This window comes from Lonchura striata, chromosome 30, assembly GCF_050655825.1.
Source record: "Lonchura striata isolate lonStrDom1 chromosome 30, ASM5065582v1, whole genome shotgun sequence".
NCBI classification, from domain to species: Eukaryota; Metazoa; Chordata; class Aves; order Passeriformes; family Estrildidae; genus Lonchura; species Lonchura striata.
Window position 1 is genome coordinate 5,083,645 of NC_140732.1, and position 24,141 is coordinate 5,107,785.

The 24,141-nt window shown below is 47.7% G+C and overlaps 1 protein-coding gene and 1 pseudogene across 1 annotated transcript; one reads left to right on the forward strand and one right to left on the reverse strand.

The window, feature by feature from the left end:
* The first annotated feature begins 1,560 nt into the window (after nucleotides 1-1,560).
* Nucleotides 1,561-14,619, forward strand: LOC146764965 (TOG array regulator of axonemal microtubules protein 2-like). Its single transcript, XM_085563119.1, has 10 exons — nucleotides 1,561-1,715; nucleotides 3,370-3,475; nucleotides 4,036-4,271; nucleotides 5,531-5,683; nucleotides 6,841-6,958; nucleotides 7,902-8,005; nucleotides 9,410-9,614; nucleotides 10,804-11,020; nucleotides 12,075-12,161; nucleotides 14,384-14,619. The coding sequence occupies exons 1-10, from the start codon at nucleotides 1,561-1,563 to the stop codon at nucleotides 14,617-14,619; spliced, it is 1,617 nt and encodes a 538-aa protein (XP_085419245.1).
* A 7,421-nt stretch (nucleotides 14,620-22,040) lies between these two features.
* On the reverse strand, nucleotides 22,041-23,884 carry LOC146764966 (uncharacterized; annotated as a pseudogene).
* Nucleotides 23,885-24,141: the final 257 nt, after the last annotated feature.

Genomic DNA, 24,141 nt, shown 5'->3' on the forward strand with positions numbered 1-24,141 from the left:
CACTGTCCCATGTTAGTGTGCCATTGTTATACTTGAAGTTCTTTGGGATAACAGAGATGTTACCCACCTCCAGCGAGTTTCCTTGGACTTTCGACTGTCACCCTGCCCAGCACCCTCCACTTACAAGCTCCTCTTTGGTCCCTGCAGGCTTTAGGCTACCACCTGTCGATGGCACAGCTGCTAGTGGGCAGAGAAAACAGCCTGGTAGCGACTTGAAGAAGCAGGTTGTGAAGGACAACGTGCCCTTACTGCCCAGTACGTCCACCATCCATGGGGATGGCAGCTTCCCACGCAACTCCACAGGTAAGCCTGCTCCCTGGCAGCTTTTTCCCTGCACGGGTTTTTCCTTGCACAAGGAGCACAAACTGCCTCCTGCCTCAGGCAGAACAGCTGGCACCTCGGGTCCATAGCCTGTCCTGAGATTGAACATCAAATCTACTTTGGAGTTACTCCAGCTTGGTAGTACTGTAGCAGTTGGTTCTAGAAATCCATTGGAAAGTTGAGCTGAATGAAATCGGGGTAAAGGCCTAAGCTCTGCCTTTTGCCCATCTGGATAACTGGTGCCAGGAGGCTGCTGTGACTGCAGGCATGAGCTGCAGGGCAGCCTGCCAGGGTGTGTTCACCGTGCACCTACGAGAACCACCAGGATCAGTTGTGCACTCACCATCTGGGCCCTCTGCCTGTGCTGCTGTCCGGCTCTGCATGCAGCTTTTTATCAAGAGAGTGCGTCTGCCAACAATTTGCATCGGTGTTCGCATTCTTTTTTCCCCAGTTTGCATTTGGAAGGCTTTTTTATCAACCATCTAGACTGGAAATTGCAAGAGAAAGCTTAGGCAGTGCACAGTATGCAAACACATCCATTTGGTGACAAATAAATTTCACCTCAGCATCTTTGAAATACAGCAAGTGTGTACCTCTGAAAGAGTAAAGGTTCATGATGCTTGGAAAGAAGCAAATCCATAAATTACTCCCTTCCCAATAGCAGGCTAAATGTATGTACACTCAGCTGGCTGCTGTCTAGGATATTTGAGGTCAGTGGAGGCAGAGGCGCTGTCTGGTGGGAAGGGTCAGGTGTGGCTGTTCCCTGGCAGCTGCTCCGTGGGGATTGAGCCGGGCCCAGCAGGGCTGGGCTGTTCAGCCTTGGCTCGGTGCTGTGGCCAGGCAGCTGCAGGTTTATCCTCAGGGAGTTGCAGAGTGCCCCATCCCCAGGGCTGGGGGAAATCAGGGCGCTGAGACAAGAGAGGCACCTGAGAGGCTCCCTCCTGGCTGGCCAGCCCTGCTGCCAGCCCTGTCTGGCAGGGAGCGGGAGCTCTGCGGCCGCAGGAACCTGCCGCTGGCTGTGGCCCCTGTGGCACTGGGGAGCTGGCGCTGCGGGGCCATGGTCAGGTTCAGCCTGGAGCTGTGCCCAGCCGGGGAGGCTGGGGGAAAGCAAGGAGCCCAAGGTGCCAGGCAGCAGGGAAGCCTCTGCCCCAGTGCCCGTGTGTGCCCAGGGAGCCCTGGCTGGGAGATGGGCTGCAGGACGCTCCATGGCGGGGTGCCCTGCCCGGGGCTGCAGCGCCCATGGCCGACCCTGTCCTTACAGTGACCTCGCAGACGGCCGCTGGTGCCCAGCGCCGAGAGCAGCCGCGCCGTGGGACTGGGCAGAAGGACACGGCCTCTGCAGACCCACAGCAGTCCTTGCAGGAGGCACTGTCCTCGCTCGGCAGCGACGACTGGTAAGAAAGGCCCCGTTCACGCTGCGTCCCTCTTAGCATTAAGGTTGGTTAGAAGTGAGTCTTGCTGCTGCCTCTGAGCCCCGAGAGCCCAGAGGGCCGAAGGGCACTGGTGAAACCACTGCAGAGCACTGAGAGGATCAAGATTTGAGAGCAGCCTTTTCTCAGCCTTGCTCTGCAGCAGTGCTCCAGCTGCAGCAGGTCCGTGCTGCTTCCTCGCTTTGCCTGCTGCTCCACGGGGCTGCAAAGGAAATCTTGAGGGGAGAGAGAAGGCCCTGGAACGACATGATTTGCTGGCTGAAGGGAGAAGCAGGATGGCAGCAGTTTGGAGTGCAGGTTTGGGTGCCTTGGGCCACTAGGCCAGTGGGACTGAGTAAGATTCCTCTCTGCTCCCACTGCTGCCAGCAATGGCAGGTGACAGGGTCTCCCTGTGACCTCCTGCATGGCAGTCCCAGAAGCAGCTTCAGGGAGTTCCTCTTTCTGAGAAACCGACTGAGTTGTGCTTTCAAGTCCCTCAGTCTGTCATTACTTCTGAAGAGCTCATGGCAGAAGAGAAGGAAAAAGAAAGAAAATCCTCTAGGAGCCTTGCATTTTTGGAATTCAACTTTTCCTTCTCACTGCTTCATATGGGCCTGAGATGTTTTGTCAATACTCACAATGTGTCCCAACATTTTACACAGACAGAAGGAGGCCCAGAGGTGATAAGTCTACAAATGCCAGGTGATACTGGTTCTCTTTGTGATGTCTGGGTTAGCATCCACTCTCTGGTGGATGCTTCATTCACACAGGGGGATAAGGCCTCCATTCCCACTGGGATAAGCATGAAAAATCTGCCTCCTTGTGCAGTCGCCTTTGCTTTGCCTTTTCTCTTCTGCTTTCTCTTCCCCTTTCTCTTTGGTGCCCTGTGAGGTGCAGAGAGCTCCTGCAGGTGTGGGGGTCAGGAGGACACCCAGGGGTGCCTGTGGGATCGGTCACCAGCCCTGTGCTGCAGCCCTCAGACCTTCCTGTACCTGAGAGCCTGCGCAAAGCAAGTGCTGAGAGATAGAGTTGTTTGCACCTCTTAAATAACATGTTGCTGTTGTGGGGGTTGTTTTAGGTAGGAGTGTTTTGGGAAAAGCCAGGGTTTCAACAGTTCTTGCCCAGGGGTGGAACCGTTCTGGGACACTCTGATGCTTTTTGGGGGAAAGTGTGCAGTGCAGTGGAGTAGGTGACACACAGGCCGAGACTATAGAGTGGAAACTTGGCTCCAGAGTGGCAGCGCAGACTCTCCCTGCTGAACTGCCTGCTGGGGCTGACAAAGAAGGAAAATGTCCCAGGAGCAGCCCCATGGGACTGTGTCTCAGGGACAGGTACAGGGACGTGACAAGAAACAGCAGCATGGCCTGGCCTCACAGCTTCTAGGAAGTAGTGACAGAGAGACTTGGTGTGCCAGAGGTTTTCAGAAAGGCCACAAATGAAGACTCTGACACCCCCCTGTTTGCCTCTTGGAGTTTTGTATGCTTTTGACAGCCACAGCATCCTGAGTCTATGATTTCATTAACTACGCTATGAAAAGCACCTCCCATGGTTTGACTGAGCTGCCAGCCTGGTCATTTCAGAGGGTGCTGCCTAGCTCTTGGCTAGAGAAAAATCCATCTTTTTGGTACTTGCCTTTCAGGGAGATGAAGGAGAAGGGACTCTGCATCATCAAACAGCTGGCTGAGTCCCATTCAGAAGTCCTGCTTTGTCGACTTCGTGAGATTTGCTTGGCAGTTACCAGCGAGGTGAGAACATTGTTCTGAATTGTCCCCCACACTTCATACACAGTGTGTAGAGTAGCTGTGTGCTCGCTCATCTCCATGTGTGCTCAGGGTGTGCCTTCTCTGCCCAAGCTGTAATTCAACACTGCAAATTAGTCTGTAGACCTGAGCCTGTGTTTTGTGTTTCCTGTCTGAGTGCTTCAACTACAGCTGTTGCTTTTTTGAACAGGAGCACCTGAGTCTTTTATCTTTATGACTTGTGCCTTTATGGTTTGAACGCAGCCCTTGCGTTAATTGCTTGTTTTTCAAACAAAAGGCCCTAAAATCAAAGTAGTTGCTATTACAGAAGGGTCAAGTAGCACACTTTAGTGAAATATATTTTTTAGGCCTGTAGTAAGCAGGTCTGAGGGCAGAAATTGGTGCCAGAGGAGGTACCTTTCTGTGCTTGGGCTCTTCTGCTCTTACTGTGCTTTTTTGCTCCTCTGGACACAGTGGGAGGTGTTGTGATTTCCCGGGAGTTTTGTCTAAGGCAACTGGTTTTCTTTTCAAGGTGATTCTTATGTTTCCCCTCATGACTTCCCCAGGTGACCAGCCTGCGGTCAAAGCTGTCTTGCTCTGCAATCGTCACTCTGGGAGAGCTGTTTGCACTCTTGAGGAAGGACATGGATTCCGAGGTGGATGAGGTTGCTCCGGTCCTTCTCCACATGGTGTGGAACTCCCCAGAGTTTGTTCAGAAGGCAGCCTGTCAGGCTCTGGCCATCATGGTAGAGAAGGTGACTCCTGCACGAGCAATGACTGTTCTCATGGACAAGGGAGCCAAGTAGGTTCTTCTTCTTTGAGTGATATTCTTCACCTTCTCCTGTGTGGGTGGGGGAAGGGGTGAGAGAGAGAGAATGGGAATGGTGGCAGGGAAGGGTCCTGTATCCTGGGTCTTCTGTGAACTCAGGGACTTGATTCTCTTTCAACCTCATTTCTTTCCTCTTGTCACCTATTTCTGCCCTGCTGCAGCCTCTTAGTTCTCAGAATCACAGATCTGTAGAATAGGGGCAGTTGGAAGGGGCCCATCAGGACCATTGAGTCCAGCTCCTGGCCTTGCACAGAACAGCCCAAGGCTCACACCAAGTGCCTGAGATTGTTGTCCAAATGCTTCTAGGACTCTGTCAGGCTTGATGCTGTGACCACTGCCCTGGGGAGCCTGTTCCAGTGCCCAACCACCCTCTGGGTGAAAAACCTTTTCCTAATATCCAGTCTAAAGTTCCTCTGACTCAGCTTCCTGCTGCTTCTTGGAGTTCTCCCAGTCTGTCAGCTTTTCCTAGACCTGGTGACCACTGGGGAAATGAAAGTGCCTGCAAAGGCCAAGGAGAAAGCCTTGTGCTTTTTTGGGAAGAGGGAAAACATTTGCAATTACCGCTGTGAGCGCTGTTGGGTATTTTGCAGTGCTGGGAAAAACCACGTATCCTCATGATGCAATTAACGTGAGAAATACGGAGGGTACTTGCTGGGGCGTGCAGCACATGGGGCAGAATGTGCTGGGTGTGGCACTGCCTGCACAGCAGGTGCAGCTCCTGCCAAAAGGAGGCTTGTATGACTGTCCTGGCCTGAGAGCTCTACTTTCCATTCAAACTGATATTTCAGCTTAGCCTTGAGATGATGAATCACTTGACAGGCACCTTCACAGGTTGAGTGCAACGGGACAGCTGAAGAAAATGCTGCCTTAAGTGTTGGTGCTGGGCCTGACAGTTCCCAAGAGACAGTCTCTAGATCAGGACAACCTGGCCAAAATGCCTGCCACCCTTTCCTCAGCTTTGGAATAGGGTCAAAACACTCAGATGTATCCCTTGCCAATCTTTACAAAAGACAGAGGCTGCATTGCTGGATATCGGCAACTTCCCGCCCCACAGCGTGTTTTCCCTGCTAACGTTGTGTTTATCTGAGGACAGAACCTTCTACAGGTGTCTGAAGTTGCAGGGAGAGCCCAGGCCTCCTTCCCCCAGCAAGGACAGGGAGCAGGCTCTGGCCAAGGCCTGTGCTGCTCTTGTTCCTTCTCCCTGTGCCCAGGGTTTGCTCTCTTCTTCCCAGGAGCCGCTACATCCAGGTGCGGAAGTGCGCGGCCGAGCTCCTCCTGTCCTTGGTGCAGAGAATTGGAGTCACGAAGCTGGCAGGCACACCCAGGGCTGAGACACTGGCACACGTGGCAGGGACACTTGCTCAGGACTGTCACCAGGACACAAGGTAATGATCTTCATTTCACCTCCCAAAACGGGAACATGGTTTTGTGTCTGGCTATAAAGGGTAAAACTACAAAGGAGTGGAAACTAAAGGAAACATTAAGTTACCTCACAGTGTGGATAAGGGTCACAGAATCATGGAATATGCTGAGTTTGAAAGGACCCATCGGGGTCATCAAGTCCAGCTCCTGGTTGTGTGCAGGACACCCCAAGAGTTACTCCATGTGCCTGAGAGCATTGTCCAAACACTTCTTGATCTCTGTCAGCCTTGGTGCTGTGACCACTGCTCTGGATGGCCTGGGGAAATGACTGTAGTGGGTAACCTGAGCTTGGCCACCAAGAAAGAGCATTGCCAACTTCCTGTGACTTGAAGGATTCTTTACTGAGATCAAAAGAGCTCAGATTAGCCAGTCAAAAAGTTTTGACTGGCCTTAGGTGCACACGATAAAGGCAAAGTGTTGGCTTCATCACTGAAGGATCCCAAACATCTATTTCACATTAACTTAAGACTTCCCTAGAAATATTTCAGAGGTCTTTAGCCTATGTATTCAGTCTTTCTAAACTACTTCTGCAGGTTTGTAGAATGCTGTTATCTGTGGCTCAGTGACCTCCAAATTTCTTCTTGAAGAAATCTGTGGTTTCCTAGTGGCAAAACCAACCCAAACCACCAAAATCCCCTTACTTTGATGATGAAATTCCCATTAATAGCTGCCAGGGACACCAGAGCAACTATCTGCCCATGCCCCTGATTATTCTATATAGTATAGAATAATCCAAAGCAAGCATGAGGTGTTTTGTTCCGTCTTCCCTGCCAGTGAAAGAAAGGCAAATTATTGTGCAATGGCAGCAGGACATTGCTAATAGGCTCTGACAACAAAGCAGATGTGTTTTGCCTGTTCCCTGGGATCCTTTGATCCCACAGAAGCACACCCACAGTTTCAGAGTGAAATGGTATTTTTTTGTGGCCCCACATTCTCCTCTTGTCCCTTGTGTTCAGCTGACAACACTGTGCAGTGTCCAGTGAAGCAAATCTCCCTCTTTGCTGAGTAGGTAATGCCTTCTCTTGCAAGGATTGCACCTGATCAGTTTAAGGTATCAGCTGCTTCTCTTAACACTCTTCCTTTGTTCACTTTTCATTTCCTGCCTTCCTTCCTTCCTTAGGCATTATGGACAGGAGATGGTGAAGATGCTGCTGAATAATCCAAAATTTAAGAAGCTTTTGGAACAATCTCTTTCCACCCATGACCTGGAAGATATCCTGGCAAGAATTAAGAAGAAAGTAAGTGCTTGGCAGAAGCAGTGTCTCCTTTGTGCAAGTATTGCCACTGCTAATATGAGATCAAACATACTCGATGTGTCTTTACCTCATTCCTCTTCTGCTGCATCATTTTGCTCCTGGAATGAGCTGTTAATCCCCAGCCTGTTCATCTGCAGACCACAGAGGAACTGATATTATTTGGGAAAAAGTGGGGTTTTGAATTCTTTGAATATCACAAAGTGGAAAGGGAAAGAGGAGAAAATGGGTTTACATCCAAGGGCAAGGCCCCACGGGCTCTCCCTACTCTGCCCCCAGTCAAGCAGTTAAGTGAGAATAGTGCTTCTGAGGATAACAGTGTCTTTGCAAAAGACACCGGAAGTAGTGGTGCCAAGGACATTTCCAAATATACAAAAGATGTCCAAGTCAAACCTAATTGCTACAATTACTGTCGGTCTTTTGGGAATATCTTCCCTGCTGTCAAGCCTTGTGGAGCTGGAAGAGGCTTGGTGAATCCATCAGCATCCAGTGGAAAATAGTTTGTTTGTTTGGGGGGGATTTTCTTCTTTTTATCTACATTATAGAAGGGAGTGTGACTTTGTGCAGGAGCAGGGAGAGTAAGTGTTGAACCAAATAGTGGGCCAACCCCCAAGGAGTCCAAATCTGCTGCTTCCATTGAGAACACTCATTGCCTACCAGTTTGCATTATTCCCATTTATGCTCAAGAATAATGAATTTGGGATTTTAGACTGCTGCTCACTGCCGTATGATAGCACCCATAACCTGCCTTGGGCTATTGTAAACAAAGAGTTGGCATCACTGAATCTCTGCTCCATTTATTTCTGTAAGTTAGGAAATGTTTCCTTAAGCCTTGGTAGCAGTGGTCCTGGTTCTAACTTGTGTTTTAATCCGGGAATTCCCTATTTTGTATTCTAAAGATTCATGGAGTTTCTTGATGTCTTTGTAGGGGATGGAAAACCAGAAGGCTGAACGCCCATCTGTGAAGAACCTGGTGAAGAAGAGGAGCGACGGCTCAAAGAAGCCCCAGGCCACATCGCCTTCTAGCAATCGGTACTTTTGTCAGATGGGAGCACTTTTGTTAGATGTGACAAAGCACATGACATGTGCTTTACATGCCTCTTCCTCAGGAAAATCTTTCTGCTGGAGATGACCAGTGCCAGAGATTCTTTCCTTTCCCTACAAATGCTCTAGGATAAAAATTGTCCACTTCTGCATTATGCTGAACACAACTTCTCTGGAAGGCTTCCACAAAAACTGGGCAACAAAAGACACCCATTGGTAACAGCTCAGACCATCCAATGCAGTGGCAAGGGCAGTGTTGTGGAGGCTCGAAGAGGGCCAGGTTTCTGCTGCCTGACTTGGGACAAGGAAATGCAACCAGGGTGTTCTTTTTAAATCCCAGCGTAGTCTTTTGTCTTTTTGTAGATGGGTGTTTTAATGAGAAGTCCCAGTCTTGAAACAAGATGCCATTCCCCAAAGATACAGTTCTCATCCATGTGGTTTGGCCTGGCTGATTCATGGCTTTTTTACCCTCAAACAGTATGACGTTTGAGTAGTAGTAGCAGTAGTAGTAGTAAGGGAATTCCTGAGCAACTTTGGCCAACAGGTGCCTCAATGTGGACTTTTTGTCTTGATATTCCTGTCCTTCATATAGTTTACTTGATGGACAGCATGTTTGGTTTATTTCCCCCTGTGCTGCAATCAGCGTTTAAGACAGGAATTTGGTCCTTGCTGTCTCTTCATGCTAGTGGCAGAGCTGCTTGTGCCTGTTCTCCTCTGATAACAGAGGGGATTTATTTAGAGCTGTCCCGCTCAGCGGTGGCAGGAAAGTGACCACATGTCTCAGTAGCATGGCTTGCATCTGCCCATGCTCATGGAAGAGACAGGTTGATCCAGGAGAATTGTTCCCAGTGGGTTTGTTAAGCTGTGGATCTGGTCTCTAGGGAAGCAAACAAAATGTGAGCATAGTTCTGGCATGTCTGGCTTCTGTTTTTATCTCTGTTACTGCTTTTCTGGACCCTTCAGATACGCCCCTGTTCATCTGTTCAAATGCATCTGAGCTACTTTTCCAGATTGTCATGCCTGGTGTAGAGACACTTCTCCAGAATGATGTGTTTCCTTATTATAAGACACACACCTCCCATATGAGGAGGCATTTAAACTTGGAAGTAGCGTCTATCTTTCCCCACAAAGCAATGTGAGCAGTTCGCCTTGGAAGCCATCTGAACATAGATCAGATGCAGCTCATCCTTGGTGTTTCTGAGTGAGCAGTGTGAGAATGTTACTTGCAGATTGTCTCCTGTAATGACTTGGCGTGAGGCTCACGTTGTTCTTCAGAGCCTCATGATATTCTAGCTTGAAATGACATCACTAGGAAAGCTCCTCAAGATGTTTTGGTCACAATTAACTGAAGCTATTATTACCAACAGGTCCTAATTTGGTTTTATTTTCCAGGGTGGAGTCTACCTCTGATGGACGCCTCCTACACCGTGCAAAAGCCCAGGTCACGTTACCTCCAGCTATGGAAGAGATGAAGCCGCTCCAGAAGCTTTACCTTCTCCTGGAAGCCAAGGAGTTTCAGACACGGATGGAAGGAGTGGCACTCCTCCTAGACCTGTCCAAAACCAAACCCCAGCTCATCTCCACTAACATTGTCCAAGTATGTAGGGTATCTTCATTGTTCCATTCCATCACCTCCTTTCCCAGGCCTGGGGAAGTAAAGTTAATTCAGTGTGTCTTGGCAGGACATCCTGGCTCTTCGGGACAGGCTGGTCCCTCTTCCCCAGAGAAATTTAATTCAGGTCCAGGCTTCAGGACAAGTTTTTTCAGTCCAGCTGTATTTGTCTGGCAGCTTTCTATATTGATGCTGTTGATCAGATGATGACAGAATTTCCTGCTGGTTTAACTGCTGCTGTCTCCTACTGCCAGTTGGGTTATGTGAAGGGAATCCAGCCATTGAAAGCAATAATGGCACTTATTCTCTGGACAGAAAATGGGTTTGAGTGGGGAAGAGATGTTTCAGGCTGGGTTGGTTTCAACTAAATTTTTTTAAAGGATACTTCTGGAAACTCCATCTTGTCTGGCACAGGCACAGCTCTGGCTACTCATTTCCATCCTTGTCCCTCTTCCTCTAGGTAAAGATGGTGCTCACCCTTCTTGGGGGGCTTTTTTTTTTCTCTTTGGAAAAGGAGGAAAACAGTTAAGGACAGAGCTATCCTTTCTCCTCCCAGTAGATGCTTTTTCCCCTTCTTCCAGAAATTGGTGCCTGATAATGGGCTTTCAAGGGACTGAGCCTGCTCTAATGAGAGTTGTACAGCACATTGCATTTTAGAAGTCTACCTGTTAGTTAGAGAAATGGTCTGAGTCCTGGAAGAGTTGATCAGAGCCCTGCCCATCTCCAGACACAGGTTCTGAGACAAACAAAATAAAACCTAGATCTCCTCCAGCCATAGTTTTGGCAGAATCATAATTGCCCTCAGTACTTGAGGCAACTGTATAGAAACCCGGGCATTGTAAATATCAGCTTCCACTCTTGTAAAGCAAAGGTAGTCTTATCAGTTAATAAAGGGAATTGATTGAATGATTTATAGCTGGGGAGAAACATCATAGGAACTCTCCTGTCCCCAACTAAACCTCTTTAAAACAGATGAAAATCTTTCAACCAGCATGAGGTTGCAGAACCATTCCAGCGAGAGGCCCACAGGAAAACATTGCAATTGTGCATGCAAGGGCTGACCTGACAGAAAGGATCACTTTCACCTTTGACATTGCTGAGTGCTCATTTCCACACCCCCTCTTCAAACAAGGTCATTTTAATCAAGTTCTCATGTTATTTGTTCTCTTCACAGATTTTTGATTATTTTGACCTGAGACTGTGTGACACGCATAAGAGAGTGAGGCAGAAGGCGCTGGACGTGCTGGCAGAAATCATAGGCCTCCTGGAAGATGCCCTGAGCCCCGTGATCATCCGTTTGGTGGAAGGAATAACAAAGAATCTAAACTCAAAGGATCCCGGGGTTCATGCCGCAGCTGTGAGAGCGCTGGAAGGATCCATTGCTCATTTAGGTGAGGCTGAGCCCCAGCATGGACTCTCCTCAACTGCGTCTCTGTCTCTGCGACACAAGAGAACGCTGAGTGCCTTGACAGCTGCTGTTGTCTGTGGAAGGCTCTCGCAGACACCCACAGAAGCTTTGGAGGTGCAGTCCTTAGGAACCAGTCCTCCAACAGGCTTGAATGTGATCAGCAATTCCCAAAAGTCCCAGAAGCCCTTGGCTCTGTGCTGCTGATCTGAAGACAAAGTCCTGGACTACAGCTTTGCTACAATTCAGAGGCAAAGTTTGCTTGGGCCCCATCTGACTTCCCAAATGAACAGCTTTGCTGTTGGCATGAAGGGACACCAGCCCATCAGAGCTTCTGCAGAGCAGCCACCTGGAAGGCTCTACATGATAGGCATTAGCTGCCTATTTTCCACCTTTCTTCTTTGTCTTCTTTTTTCAAAGGGGAACTTAGGATTCACCAAGTTCATTTCCTTCGAACAAACTGGTCTAAATCCAGCTGTCAATCATGCCTTGTTCCACATGTTGTTTTGCATGGGGCAAGGTGGCTCTAGCAAACACCTACATAGACAAGGGCTGCTCTAAATTCCTTTGCCACACAGATTGTTGTCAGCTCTGAAAATGCCTGAAAAATTGAGTGGTGAGGAGGCAGGTCTTCAAGGGGTGTTTCCACCTTCTCCACCTCAGCTGCTCTGTGAATTCATGAACTGCCTGACTCAGTGCCTTTCTGTGTCCCAAGGATGGAGTTCTTCCTTTTTACTGTGGGATGCAAAACCTCTTCACTGTTTACATGTGACTGAACTCTTGAGGTGCCTGATGTGAAAAGTGTTAACTTAGCTCCTGGTACAGAAGACAACTTTGGATTTTCATATGTGAAAGGAGAGCTTTTCTTTTGGAACTTTTAACCCTGCCAAGTAGGCTGGCAGGAAAGAAGAAAAAGATTCAAAAATCAGCAGAATATGACTTTCTTTTATAAAATGGGATTGCCCCTGCCCTTTCCCTCCCCACTGTCCTTTCTGCTATGACCTCAGAAGAGTGAGAAGAAACGTGTGTTTCACTTGTAGATAAAGTATCACTGATGAAAGAGCTCAGCAACCAATGGAGCCAACTGAATGGCGAAGCTCTGCTGGCTGTCACGGAGTGTATCACAGGTATGGCCTCCCCTTCTAAGCCAAGAGGTCCTCTAGGGGATTATTTACAGGGAATGCCTGGGAATGGACAGTAGAGTAGCTCCTCCACAGCAGGAGGTACTGAGCTTGTCCCTCCTGCCCAATACCCAGGGCAGGTGTCTCTGGCAGGTTTCCCTGGCTGCTGCAGAGCTGTGCAGCATCTGAGATGGGGGCGGTGCTGGGCCTGGGGGCTGAGCTCTCACAGGGACATCTCAGAACCCACCTCCAGGATAGGAAGGGGCTAAAAATAGCCCAGCTGGCTCCTCTCTTGGAGCCTCAGGGACATCTGTGAGCCTTTAGGAAAAATGGTGGCAAATGCTGTTTCAGGGGATCAGTTTGTTTTGTTCTCACAGAATTCTTGTTTTGCTCTTGGAAAGTTTTGAGGCTGAAGCATGCGGAGCCTTGGGGTCACAGCTTAGGTCAAAACTCACCACACAGAGTGTATCTCACTCTATCAGATACTCTGTTAGAGTCTATCACACTTATCCTTGCATGGATTTAGTGCAAGGCAGCCTTTGGGGGCAGAGGGGCAGAAGCAGAGTGCTGAGGCTGCCTGCCTGTGCTGTGGAAGTGGCACTGCACTGAGCATTTTGGGCTGTGCAAACAGCCTCTTCCTGTGTCAGCACTGTCCACAATGCTACAAATGCAGCTGAGAATTGATTCCTCAGAGGAGCTTGCTGTGTCAGCAATAGCCAAGGATTGGAAAAATGACAATCTCAACATACAGTAGAGAAGACGACTGATAGCCTTGCTTTAACTGGGGCTAATAGCACTGCTAATTATGCCAGCATCTTTAAATAGAAGGTTTCATAGTCTTTGTGTCTTCCTTATGAATCTGAACAGGGCATGTTCAGCGATTGGGAATGTCAAAGGCTCTTTCAAACCACCATCAAAGAGCATTTGAATCCAGTAGATCCCCAGGAACAGGGAATATAGTTTTGCAGTTATTTTGATCTCTTTTTCAAATAAAGGAATGAACAAAAATGAGGACTACTTTAGAAAGTGCAAATGTCCTCACTCAGGTTTAGTGGGAACAGATAGCTCTTTCTGAAGTTCTGTCGTGACCAATGACTTTATTTGCATTTCAACTCAAATGAAGTCTCATTTTGAAATGTGGACCATTACCCGTTTCCTGCTTAGCAGGATTGGTTTTGGGTACTTTCAGGAGCTGTTTCAGTGTTGATGACTGCTGGTGGATTAACAGCATAGAGAAAATGAAGTCTCTTCCACCACAGAATAATAAGTAGCTACTAGATAACTTTTTGTCTGATCAGAAAATAAGACTGGTCTCCCTAGCATTTCAGGTTTTAACCCCTCAGTCAAATCTGCCATGCAAGGAGCCTGTTGTTAGCAAATTTTTGTCTGTTTTTGATATAGTTCAGTCCAGAAAATGAGCAGAGAGCAGATTTCAGAGACAATGTGAGAAAACACTTGCCTTCTGATTACATTTCAGTCCCCTGTGTAGCATTTTTCTTTCTCTATGCCCCTATTTCAGTGCACATTGTAAGAAAAAATGCCACTAACATTTGGAGGGGAACTGCCATTAAAACATGAAGATGCTCAAATTCCATGGCAGTGGGGTCTGGGTAATTCCCTAAGACATGCTGAGGTTTGAAACAGCTCCGTGTTGAAAGGCACAAAAGCATTCTGCCAAAGACACCGGCTAGTCACCGATGTTTCTAAGGCAGCTGTCAAGCAGCTGCCATCTCTGGTGGGCTGGGGCTTTGAAGTGTGTTCTAATACTGCCCTTTGCTGTGTGCCACTGAGCAAAGGGGAGTCAGATAAGACTTCTGGCACTTTACATGGAAGTTACAAAATGGAATCACCCCCTTTATTAGAAATCACTCAACTGCCTCCTTACAGTGCATTTCCAAATCTTCAGTGTGGGTTTAGACAACTTCTAAATGGAAATAAAAGGCAATTTGATATTTCATTCATTGTTCATGCAGAAACAAATTGTGAAATAATTTAGTAAAAGTACAAAGTCTGCCACAGGGACAAGGCTCTGTTTGGAGAAATTAGTCCTGAGGTATTGGTGGTTCAGTTTCAAGGATGATCAGCGGCTTTGCCCGTTTCTGGATCATGGGGCTCTGTGTGCTATTTTGCTGATCTTAGCCAGAGAGGCTTCCAAGAAGCAAAAGCAGAGGTAGATCCCTGTTTGCATGGAGGCTGGTGGGTAAGAAGCTGTGCCTCTCTCCCGGCAGTGCTTGTGGAGTGGGTTTATGCCAGGAGCCCTGAAGTCGTCGAGCGCTACGCCCTGCCCGTGCTCTGGTCCTTCCTGGAGAACAAGGCGCTGCCTGTCCGAAGCGCCAGCGTCCGCACGGTGGCCACCAGGCTTGCCTTGGCCCTCTACGAGGTGATGGGCACCAAGCTGAAGAAGTGTGCAGCCAGCAAGCCTCCACGCGTGCAGGAAAACCTCTCTGACATTTTGGGCTGGTGAAGGTATCATGTTCTCCGGAAAGATGACAAAGTTCTGACTTGGACACCTCCGGATGTGACTTTATTTACGTCTGCCAAAAATGACAAAACACTAAGGAAGGGTGTGCATCTACCCCCGCTCTCTCCATCGCCCTTCATCGTCATGAAATGGGAGCCCTGAAGCAACTCCAAACAATGAGGACAATGTGAAGGCTGAGCATGGCTCAGCCTCACAAAAAGGTGAGGGGGGAGCTGGGCCACTCTCTGGTGGGAGGAAGGCTCTTGTGGCAGCCCAGAGAGCCTGTGCACATTGCCAGGGAACAGCTGTGCCCTGCATGTGCCCCTGCAATCAGCTGTGCTCTGCCAGTGCTCAGCTGTGGGGCAGGGAGAGGAGCAGGAGGCTGCATGTGCAGCTGAGCCATTCCTGGAAAGCACAGGGCTCTGGGCTCCCTGCTGTCCCAGGACAGCCCAGAGGCCAGGCTGTTCCTGTGGCAGCCCTGTGGAAGCGGGTCAGGGTTTTCCCCGGGCCTGCTTCAAGGGGCTGCCAGCAGCAGCATGCTTCCCTGCAGCTCCTTAGAAGATTCCAAGGAGTCTGTCCCATGAAATCTGGAGCTTTATATGCTTTAGGTTTGCATTGTGGCCTCTGTTACCCTTGGTCTCTCCACTTTGCAGATCTGACTGGTCGTAGGGATACCAAGAAGTTTTCTCTGGACACCTTCTATGTCCCCTTTACCACCAAGTCCTTGCCTGCAGTCCAGAAGAGCTCTCTTTCCTCCAAGCTCAGGAAGAAGCTACCCACCATCGCACAAATGTTTCAAGAACAGCATTTATAGCATTTTTAGAGATATATTGAATTTTATAGAATTTTATAGAAGTTTTTTAGCATAATTAGAGATGTACTTATGTTCTCTCACAAAGTCCTTGCCTGCAGTTCAGAAGAGCTCTCTTTCCTCCAGGCTCAGGAAGAAGCTACCCACCATCCGACAAATGTCTCAAGACTAGGCTTTTTAGCATTTTTAGAACTATATAGAATTTTATAGAATTCTTCTGGTATAGTTAGAGATGTACTTATGTTCTTCCATAAAGTCCTTGCCTGCAGTCCGGAAGAGATTTGTTTCCTCCAGGCTCAGGAAGAAGCTTCCCAACGTCCGCAGAATGTTTCAAGAATAGGATTTATAGCATTTTTAGAACTATATAGAATTTTATTGAAATTTATAGAATTGAATAGAATTTTATAGATTTTTATAGACTTTTATAGATTTCTTTTAGTATAGTTAGAGATGTACATATGTTCTCATAGTTTTGAATAATGTGTTTTGACTTTATCTTTGAATTTTGATGACATCTTTTTAACTGGATGTGGAAAACCACAGACTGAGGTATTGTTTATTAAGATATATATATAAAGGTTAGGAAACGGACTCCTGAGAAACCACAGACGGAGGATAGGAAACAGAGTGTGAGAAAATACAGACTGCTTACAGACTAAGGTATTGGTTATGAAACGAGGATACACAAATAGCCTGCGGACACAACATTTGCAAGATAAAGAAAAATCACAAACACTTAACACCTGGGGACTGACGATACAAGATAAAGATAACCACAATTACGGCTTACGTAAACAGAAGGAAACTGCAAACAAAGGAGCCTGTCAGGACTTCATGGAAAGAACGGAATAAAAAGAAGACTGTTTAGACGAATCGGGACAGCAGAGAGGGAGCAGAGCCTCTCCAGCCGTCCAGCGCTGTTTTTGCTCATATCCTACTTGCAGTAATTAATAAAATTCTAATTGGATTATGATCCGTTGTGGCGTAAATTTATAACAATTTCTGGTGCCATGACTCGGATAAGGAACGGTGGGCTTTCGTCTTCCGGGGAGGCGCCCCGCGACATTTCGCGGCCCCGCGACCAACAGCTTACCCCACCTTACCGATGAACCTAAAGTCTAGGATAATGAGCAAAGGAGAGACCGGTAAAATCCCATAAAAATTCTGTGCATAGGAGTCCGGACTAAGACGCAGGACGCGTAAGTAGTGAAATTATTCACAGAGCGAAATTGTTCGCGGCGAAATTGTTCATGGGTTTTCCGTTCGGGCGGGATTGGGTTTCCTGGAATATAATGAATGAGAGGTTCGATATACTGAGCCAAGCAAGTGTGGACTCTTAAGTACTGCATTTTCCATCTCCCGCGAGGGACTGGGCCAGGAACAAGAGGAGCGAGTGTGTGTGTGTGTGGAGATATTCCAGAAGATGGGGGCGAAGGGCAGCAAGCCTTCAACTCCCATGGGAAGGGTACCCACTGTACCTAAGAATACCCCTCTGGCATATATCTTAGATAATTGGAGATATTTCCCTGGAACCCTAGGGAAAGATAAGCAAAAAATGATAGAATATTGTACTAAGATATGGGGAGGGAAGAAGATTTCAAAAAAATGTATTTTGGCCAGTCTATGGGTCAGAAAAAGATTGGGTGAGACAGCAGTTAAACCTCTGGGTAAATAATAAAAAAACTCCTTAACCTGGAGGAGAGAACAAAGGTGTTGTTTTTACTGTGAAAAGAAGGGACATATAAAGAGGAATTGCAGAGGAAGAATCAGGGATGAGGGAACATTGAAAATAGAATAGGGGAGTCAGGGGCTCTATATCTTAGGGGACCGGAGTCATTATAAGCCCTTGATAAAATTAAAAATAGGTCCCCATAAACAAGAGTTCACCTTTTAGTAGACACTGGGGCTGAGAAATCAACTATTAAACAGATACCTGAGGGATGTAAGGTTTCCCCTGAAAAAGTACAAGTAATTGGGGCAAAAGGGGAACCCTTTAAAGTAAGTAAAATCAAAAATGTGGTATTCGAAACTGAAAATAAATTTGGAATGGGTGAACTCTTGCTCGTCCCTGAAGCAGAATTTAACCTGTTAGGACGAGATTTAATTATTGAATTGCAATTAGAAATTAAAGTGAAAAATCAAGAGTTGGCAGTGTCTGCTTATCCTTTGACCGTGGATGATCAAAAACAAATTAACCCAAATGTCTGGTACTCTCCGGACACAATTAGTAGACTGGAAATGCCACCGATTAAAATCCAAATTTCCGAACCCCACATACCTGTGAAGGTAAGGCAATATCCCATATCCTTAGAAGGACGAAGAGGATTGAAGCCAGAAATTGATCGATTATTGGCACAAGGAATCTTAGAGCCCTGTATGTCACCCTTTAACACCCCCATTTTGCCTGTAAAGAAACCTAATGGGAAATATCGGCTCGTACATGATCTAAGGGAAATAAACGAAAGAACTATTACTCGGTTCCCTGTGGTAGCAAACCCATACACATTGCTAAGCAAACTCGGACCCCATAACTCCTGGTATAGTGTGATTGATTTAAAGGATGCTTTTTGGGTCTGTCCATTGGCAGAAGAAGGCCGTAATTATTTTGCCTTTGAATGGGAAGACATAGAGACGGGCCGGAGACAGCAATTAAGATGGACCGTGCTCCCCCAAGGGTTCACTGAGTCCCCTAATCTGTTTGGACAGGCCCTAGAAGAGCTCTTAACAGAATATCAAGTACAAATGGGGAATGTGCTGTTACAATATGTAGATGATATGCTCATAGCGGGGAATAATAGGGAGAATGTAAGAAAAGAAACCATTCGACTCCTAAACTTTCTTGCACAAAAGGGACTACGGGTATCACAGGAAAAGTTACAATTTGCAGAGGAAAAAGTAAAATATCTGGGACATTATCTGTTTAACGGCCAGAAGATACTAGATCCAGAGCGTATTAAAGGAATTCTGGAATTACCTATGTCTGTCACTAAGAGGCAAATTCGGCATGCATTAGGGCTATTTGGGTATTGTAGGCAATGGATAGAGAACTACAGCTTTAAAGTTAAATTCCTATATGAACAACTGCTTAAAGACAAAATACCCAAGTGGACTCTTCAGGATCAAGAGCAGTTTGCTAATCTCAAAAGGGAGCTAAGTCAAGCACCGGTTTTAAGTCTCCCGGATTTAAAACGGCCATTCCATTTATTTGTTAACATACATGAAGGAACGGCATTCGGAGTATTAACTCAGGAATGGGCCGGACAAAAGAAACCGGTGGCATACTTATCAAAGCTGTTAGATCCTGTGAGCAGGGGTTGGCTGAGTTGTTTACAGATCATTGTTGCTGCTGCCCTATTGCTTGAGGAAACAAATTGCATTACTTTTAATAGAGAAGTTGTCTTATATGCGCCTCATAACATCAGGGGAGTGTTACAACAAAAAGCAGAAAAATGGCTTACAGATAGCCGATTATTAAAGTATGAGGGAATACTTATAGAATCCCCTAAATTATCTTTAAAAACTACTGGAGCAGTTAACCCCGCTGAATTTTTGTACTCAGGAAAACGTAATGAACCATTACACAATTGTTTTCAAACAATCGAACAACAAACACGCATTAGGTCAGACTTAGAAGAACTACAATGTAGAGAAGTATTATTCATAGATGGGTCATCACAAATAGTAGAAAGTAAACAATTGTCCAGATATGCCATCGTTAAGTAGGAAAAAGAAAAATTTAAGACAAAAAAATTGACAGAAAGCTTAAGTATAAAGTAGGAATACCATACACCATGGCATCCACAAAGTTCAGGAAAAGTTGAAAAGATGAATGGAGAAATTAAAACTATTTTGACTAAATTAATTATAGAAACCAAATTATCATGTATTAAATGCCTACCCATGGCACTATTAATTCTCAGAACCAGACCCCGAGCAGATGTAGGAATATCAGCATTTGAAATGGTGTACGGAATGTCCTACAGAATTGAAAGCCCACAAACAAATGTTTTAATTAGAGACCGTGTGATTAATGAATATGTTTCACAATTAGCAAAACATCGTAACCAGCTTTGGGAACGTGGACTGATGGTGCAACGACCCCCATTGGACCTAAAAATACACAACGTTAAACCTGGGGATTGGATATTGATTAAAGTGCGGAAGGAAGAAACCCTAAAGCCCAATTGGGAGGGACCTTATCTTGTTTTGTTGACAACAGAAACAGCCGTCCGGACTGCTGAGCGTGGATGGACTCATGCCAGCCGCCTTAAAGGCCCAGTAACGAGACCTCACTGGAAAGTAATCAGTACCCCAGGTGACACCAAGATAACCCTGAAAAGATAACATAATGATAAAGACGTTATTTGATTTTTTTGCTGCATTACCTTTTGGTATAAAGTGTGTATTGCTGTTTATATATGCTATAATTACTTCTTTTTTTTTATTTATTATATATAGAAGCGTACAAAGTGTGTTGAAGGAAATTGCTAAATATATGTAGCCACACCATAGTGAATATAGAAGGTATGCTGATGTAAATAATATATATGTACTCTAAATATATGAATTTGTAGTAATGATATAAACTATAATTGTTATCCATTTGCTTGTTTTAGGTATAAAGTATGCCAGGATAAATGGTGGACACACTGTGAAGGTAGATACCTTCAATATCATTATTACCATTCCAACAAACCAGTCCCCCTTTGTGGTTGAAATCTTGGCTATAAAGTGTAGAGGAGAAGTACTAACTGTGTCTTGCTTTGCCCCATTAGTTCAAGATGCAAAGTGGGAAGCCTATATAAAGAGGCAGAAATCCCGAAACAGCTGTTCTCCTGAAGAATTCCCTTGCTGCCGAGAAGATGATAACCCCCGTGACTCGACGCAACCGAGTCAATGGGCGAGGCAGAAGAGGAACAAACCGTGGAGAAAAGAACCAGAACAATGGGACGCAGAGGCAGCAACGGCCGAACTTCCCCAGGATTGGTAAAAATATACTTAAATTGGCAAAATTGACAGACACCCTTTTTCCTGGTATACCGTTAGTCTTGATATTGATAATAACCCAAGCAGAAAGGGGAAATTCTCATGAACCATTTAAATGGGAATTAATATCTTGGGAAGGAACGAGAACAATAGCCACTTTTAGCAACCCAGGTCCACCTGAATTCATAGTAAAACTTTGTGATTTAGTACCAATACATTGTGAAAAAGGACCTCCATTTTATATATGCCCGGCCTCTGGACCGTCTTACTGTAATTATCCCAGACATTATTATTGTAGTTATTAGGGATGTGAAACAATAGCCTCGGGCTAGTCAGTAAAGGCTCCTGATAAATATATAAAAGCAACCTAGACTCCTAATGAATGTATACAGGAGTAGTCCAGGATACTATGTCTGAACTCCGGAAAAGGTTAAATCAACGTAAAAAAGATCGTGAGGCGGGCAGGTCATGGTATGGAAATTGGTTTAATGTTTCACCTTGGCTAACCACTTTGTTGTCTGCCTTAGCAAGACCACTGATTATATTGATGCTGGGACTTATATTTATGCCTTGTATATTGCGCTGTATTTTACACGATGTTAAACAACGATTTAACATAGCTCAACTACTTATTTTAACTACGAAGTCGGGGGCAAAATAGAAAAGTGCATCTATTGATGAGGATGAAGATTGTTGTGAATGTGTTGTGCCACGTAGGGGCTACGCCTATTGTAATTGTGAAGTATTACCTTGTGAGTGCTATGATAAATGTTGGGATTGTAGAAAAAGGTTTATTTGCAGTGCCGAAAGTGAAAGCAATGTCTAATAAACAATAATGGGATAAAACAAGAAAATGGGGAAATTTGTGGAAAACCACAGACTGAGGTATTGTTTATTAAGATATATATATAAAGGTTAGGAAACGGACTCCTGAGAAACCACAGACGGCGGATAGGAAACGGAGTGTGAGAAAATACAGACTGCTTACAGACTAAGGTATTGTTTAGGAAATGAGGATACGCAAATAGCCTGCGGACACAACATTTGCAAGATAAAGAAAAATCACAAACACTTAACACCTGGGGACTGACGATACAAGATAAAGATAACCACAATTACGGCTTACGTAAACAGAAGGAAACTGCAAACAAAGGAGCCTGTCAGGACTTCATGGAAAGAACGGAATAAAAAGAAGACTGTTTAGACGAATCGGGACGGCAGAGAGGGAGCAGAGACTTCCCGGCCGTCCAGTGCTGTTTTTGCTCATATCCTACTTGCTGTAATTAATTAAATTCTAATTGGATTATGATCCGTTGTGGCGTAAATTTATAACATTGATATATTTTATTTTGATGATTTAAAAAACCAAAATAAATTAAACATAAATAAACAAATGGAGAATGTGAGACCAGGACCTGCTAGCCAAGAGGTTATGGGAGTGCAGCTCATTTGATGTGCCAGTGTGTCACCACATCCTTTCCTCGCTGGGCATCTCCTCTTATTCTTTTGCCATAGTTTCTTTGTGTCATTTGTGCTGCTCTTTGCTACTTGGTATTACAATGGGACCACCATTGACAGGTTTGGGGGACAATGGACTCAAAAGATGCTGTACAGCCAAAAGTGCCGGCTCCAGGGGCACAAGGGCGCCGTTGTGCTGCGGGGGACCGCGATGCCCTGAGCGGGGCCGATGCTGCGCCGCGCCTTGGGCACCCCTGCCCGGCCCCAGCCCGCTGCCATTGCCCGGCCCGGGACGCTGCGCGGCCGCGCTCACTCGCCGCTCGTTCCCCTCGCAGCTCCGGCTGCCGCCCTGCCGGGCCTGGCCTCAGCCCCGCCCGGCCGCCCCGCGACTTCTCCCGCTGGCCCCGCTCACTCAGCAGCCGCGCCCGCTCCGAGACGCGATCCCGGCACACTCGCCTGATGGCCCCCTGCAAGCCAAGGCCAGCGCCGGGCTGAGCTCGCCGCCCGCCGCCCGCCGGCTCCCGCCGCCCTCCGTCTGTTGCCGGGGCGCCGGCGGCGAGCCGGGTCCCGCAGCAAACGCTGCCGCAGCCGCCGCTGCCCAGCAGGGCCCTCCCGGCAGAGCTGCTCCAGGGGAGGCTTCTCTGCCCCTGCGGGCGGCACCGCGCTCCCGCTGTTCTGCCCCGGCAGCCCGAGCGCCCGGCGCGCTGCTGCTTGCCGAGCCGCCCCGGGCTGCGGCGGCTCGGGGCCGGCGGCCGAGCTGCCGAGCGGCGGAGCTCGGGGCGGGGAAGCGCCTGGGGGAGCTCCCGGCGACGGGGCGGGAGCCGGGCGGCAGCGGGGCGGCTCCAGGCGGAGCTGCGGCAGGGGCTTCCTTCGGGGTTGGGGCCGGGCCAGAGGCCGCGCCGGGCAGAGCCACGGGACGCTGCTGCCCCGCCACGAACAGAGTGAGGAACTCTTCCAGAGGCTCCTGCGGAGGCGCCACAGCCACTCTGGAGAGAGCCTGGCGGAGGCGAGACCCTCGCGGGCCGGGCATGGCCGGGCAGGGGCCGAGCCACGCACGGGTGCCTTGCGGGACTCGGCGTGAGCCGGGCTGGGAAAGGCGGAACACGGACGGCACGGGACGAGATGGCACGGGAGTAGGGGACAGAGAGCGAGCAGAAAGTTGAGCGCAAGTCCGATCGAACGAGAGAACTGCTGCTGCTGCTGCTGCTGCTGCTGCTGCTGCTGCTGCTGCTGCTGAGGTGCCGGAGCTGGCGGCCGTTCGTCCATTGCCTCTGCAAACCCAACGGAGGAGCTGCTGCGGACCCCGTGAATGAATGAAAGAAACAAACAAATAAAAACCCAAAGTAATTCCTATCAGAGAAGTAACCAATCAAGGAAGCAATAAAGAAGAGTGTTGGCTTGTGGCTTCTTTCTTTGGGTGAGACGAAGCATTTCATGGGGAAGAATTGCCTCTTCTGACAGTTTTGTGAGAGTGGAGCATTTAATTTTCAAGTAGAAAAGGGAAATCACGTCAGTAATTCCATGTCTTTTCATCCTCTGTTGAGACAGTTGCAGGCTGCCAAAAGACATGGTCTGCAATATGGAACTTGGTGCCACGTTTCTTTTTCTGTCAGAGGATGAAGAGGGGAAGTATCCCAGAATCACGGAGCCGTGGCATGCTTTGGCTTGGAAGGGACCTGAAAAATCACATGGTTGCCATCCTGCTGCTGTGGCGGGGGACCCCTCGCACTAGACTGGCTTGTCTAGAGTTCCATCCAGCCTGGCCATGAACACTGTCAGGGATGGGACATCTACACCTTCTCTGGGCAACCTGTTCCAGGAGAGTCTTTTTCTGAATCCCTCATCTAAAGCGACTCTCTTTCCATTTGGATCCATCCTCTCTTGTCCTGTCCTTGCCTGCCTTTGTACAAAGTCCCTGCCCAGCCTTTCTAGTAGGTTACCCTCAGGTACTGGAAGGCCACAGTTGGGACAAGCCTAAGTCTAAGTCTCTTTTCCAGGCTGAAGAAGCTGAGCTGCGTCAGCTGTGTCAGCCTTTCCTTGCAGGAGAGGTGCTGCAGCCCTTGCACATCTCGCTGTCCCTCCTCAGCAGCGGCTGCAGCGTGTCCACGTCCTTGCTGTCCGTGCTGGGAAGAGCCGGACGCGGCCCTGCAGGTGCAGTGTCAGGGCGGGGAGGAGACACGGCCCTGCCTGTGGCTCCAGGAGCAGCACATGGCGAGTGGCTGCCCGCCCTGCAGAGAGCTGGGCCCTTGTGCCTGCCCTTCTCCCCAGGG

What these genes read in the sequence shown, in the direction of transcription:
- LOC146764965 (XM_085563119.1), top strand. Translation starts at nt 1,561, where the DNA reads ATGGCCGACCCTGTCCTTACAGTGACCTCGCAGACGGCCGCTGGTGCC. An exon ending in GCTTGGCAGTTACCAGCGAG is followed by an intron (nt 3,476 to 4,035) that starts GTGAGAACATTG and finishes TGACTTCCCCAG; the next exon opens with GTGACCAGCCTGCGGTCAAA. An exon ending in TGGCAAGAATTAAGAAGAAA is followed by an intron (nt 6,959 to 7,901) that starts GTAAGTGCTTGG and finishes ATGTCTTTGTAG; the next exon opens with GGGATGGAAAACCAGAAGGC.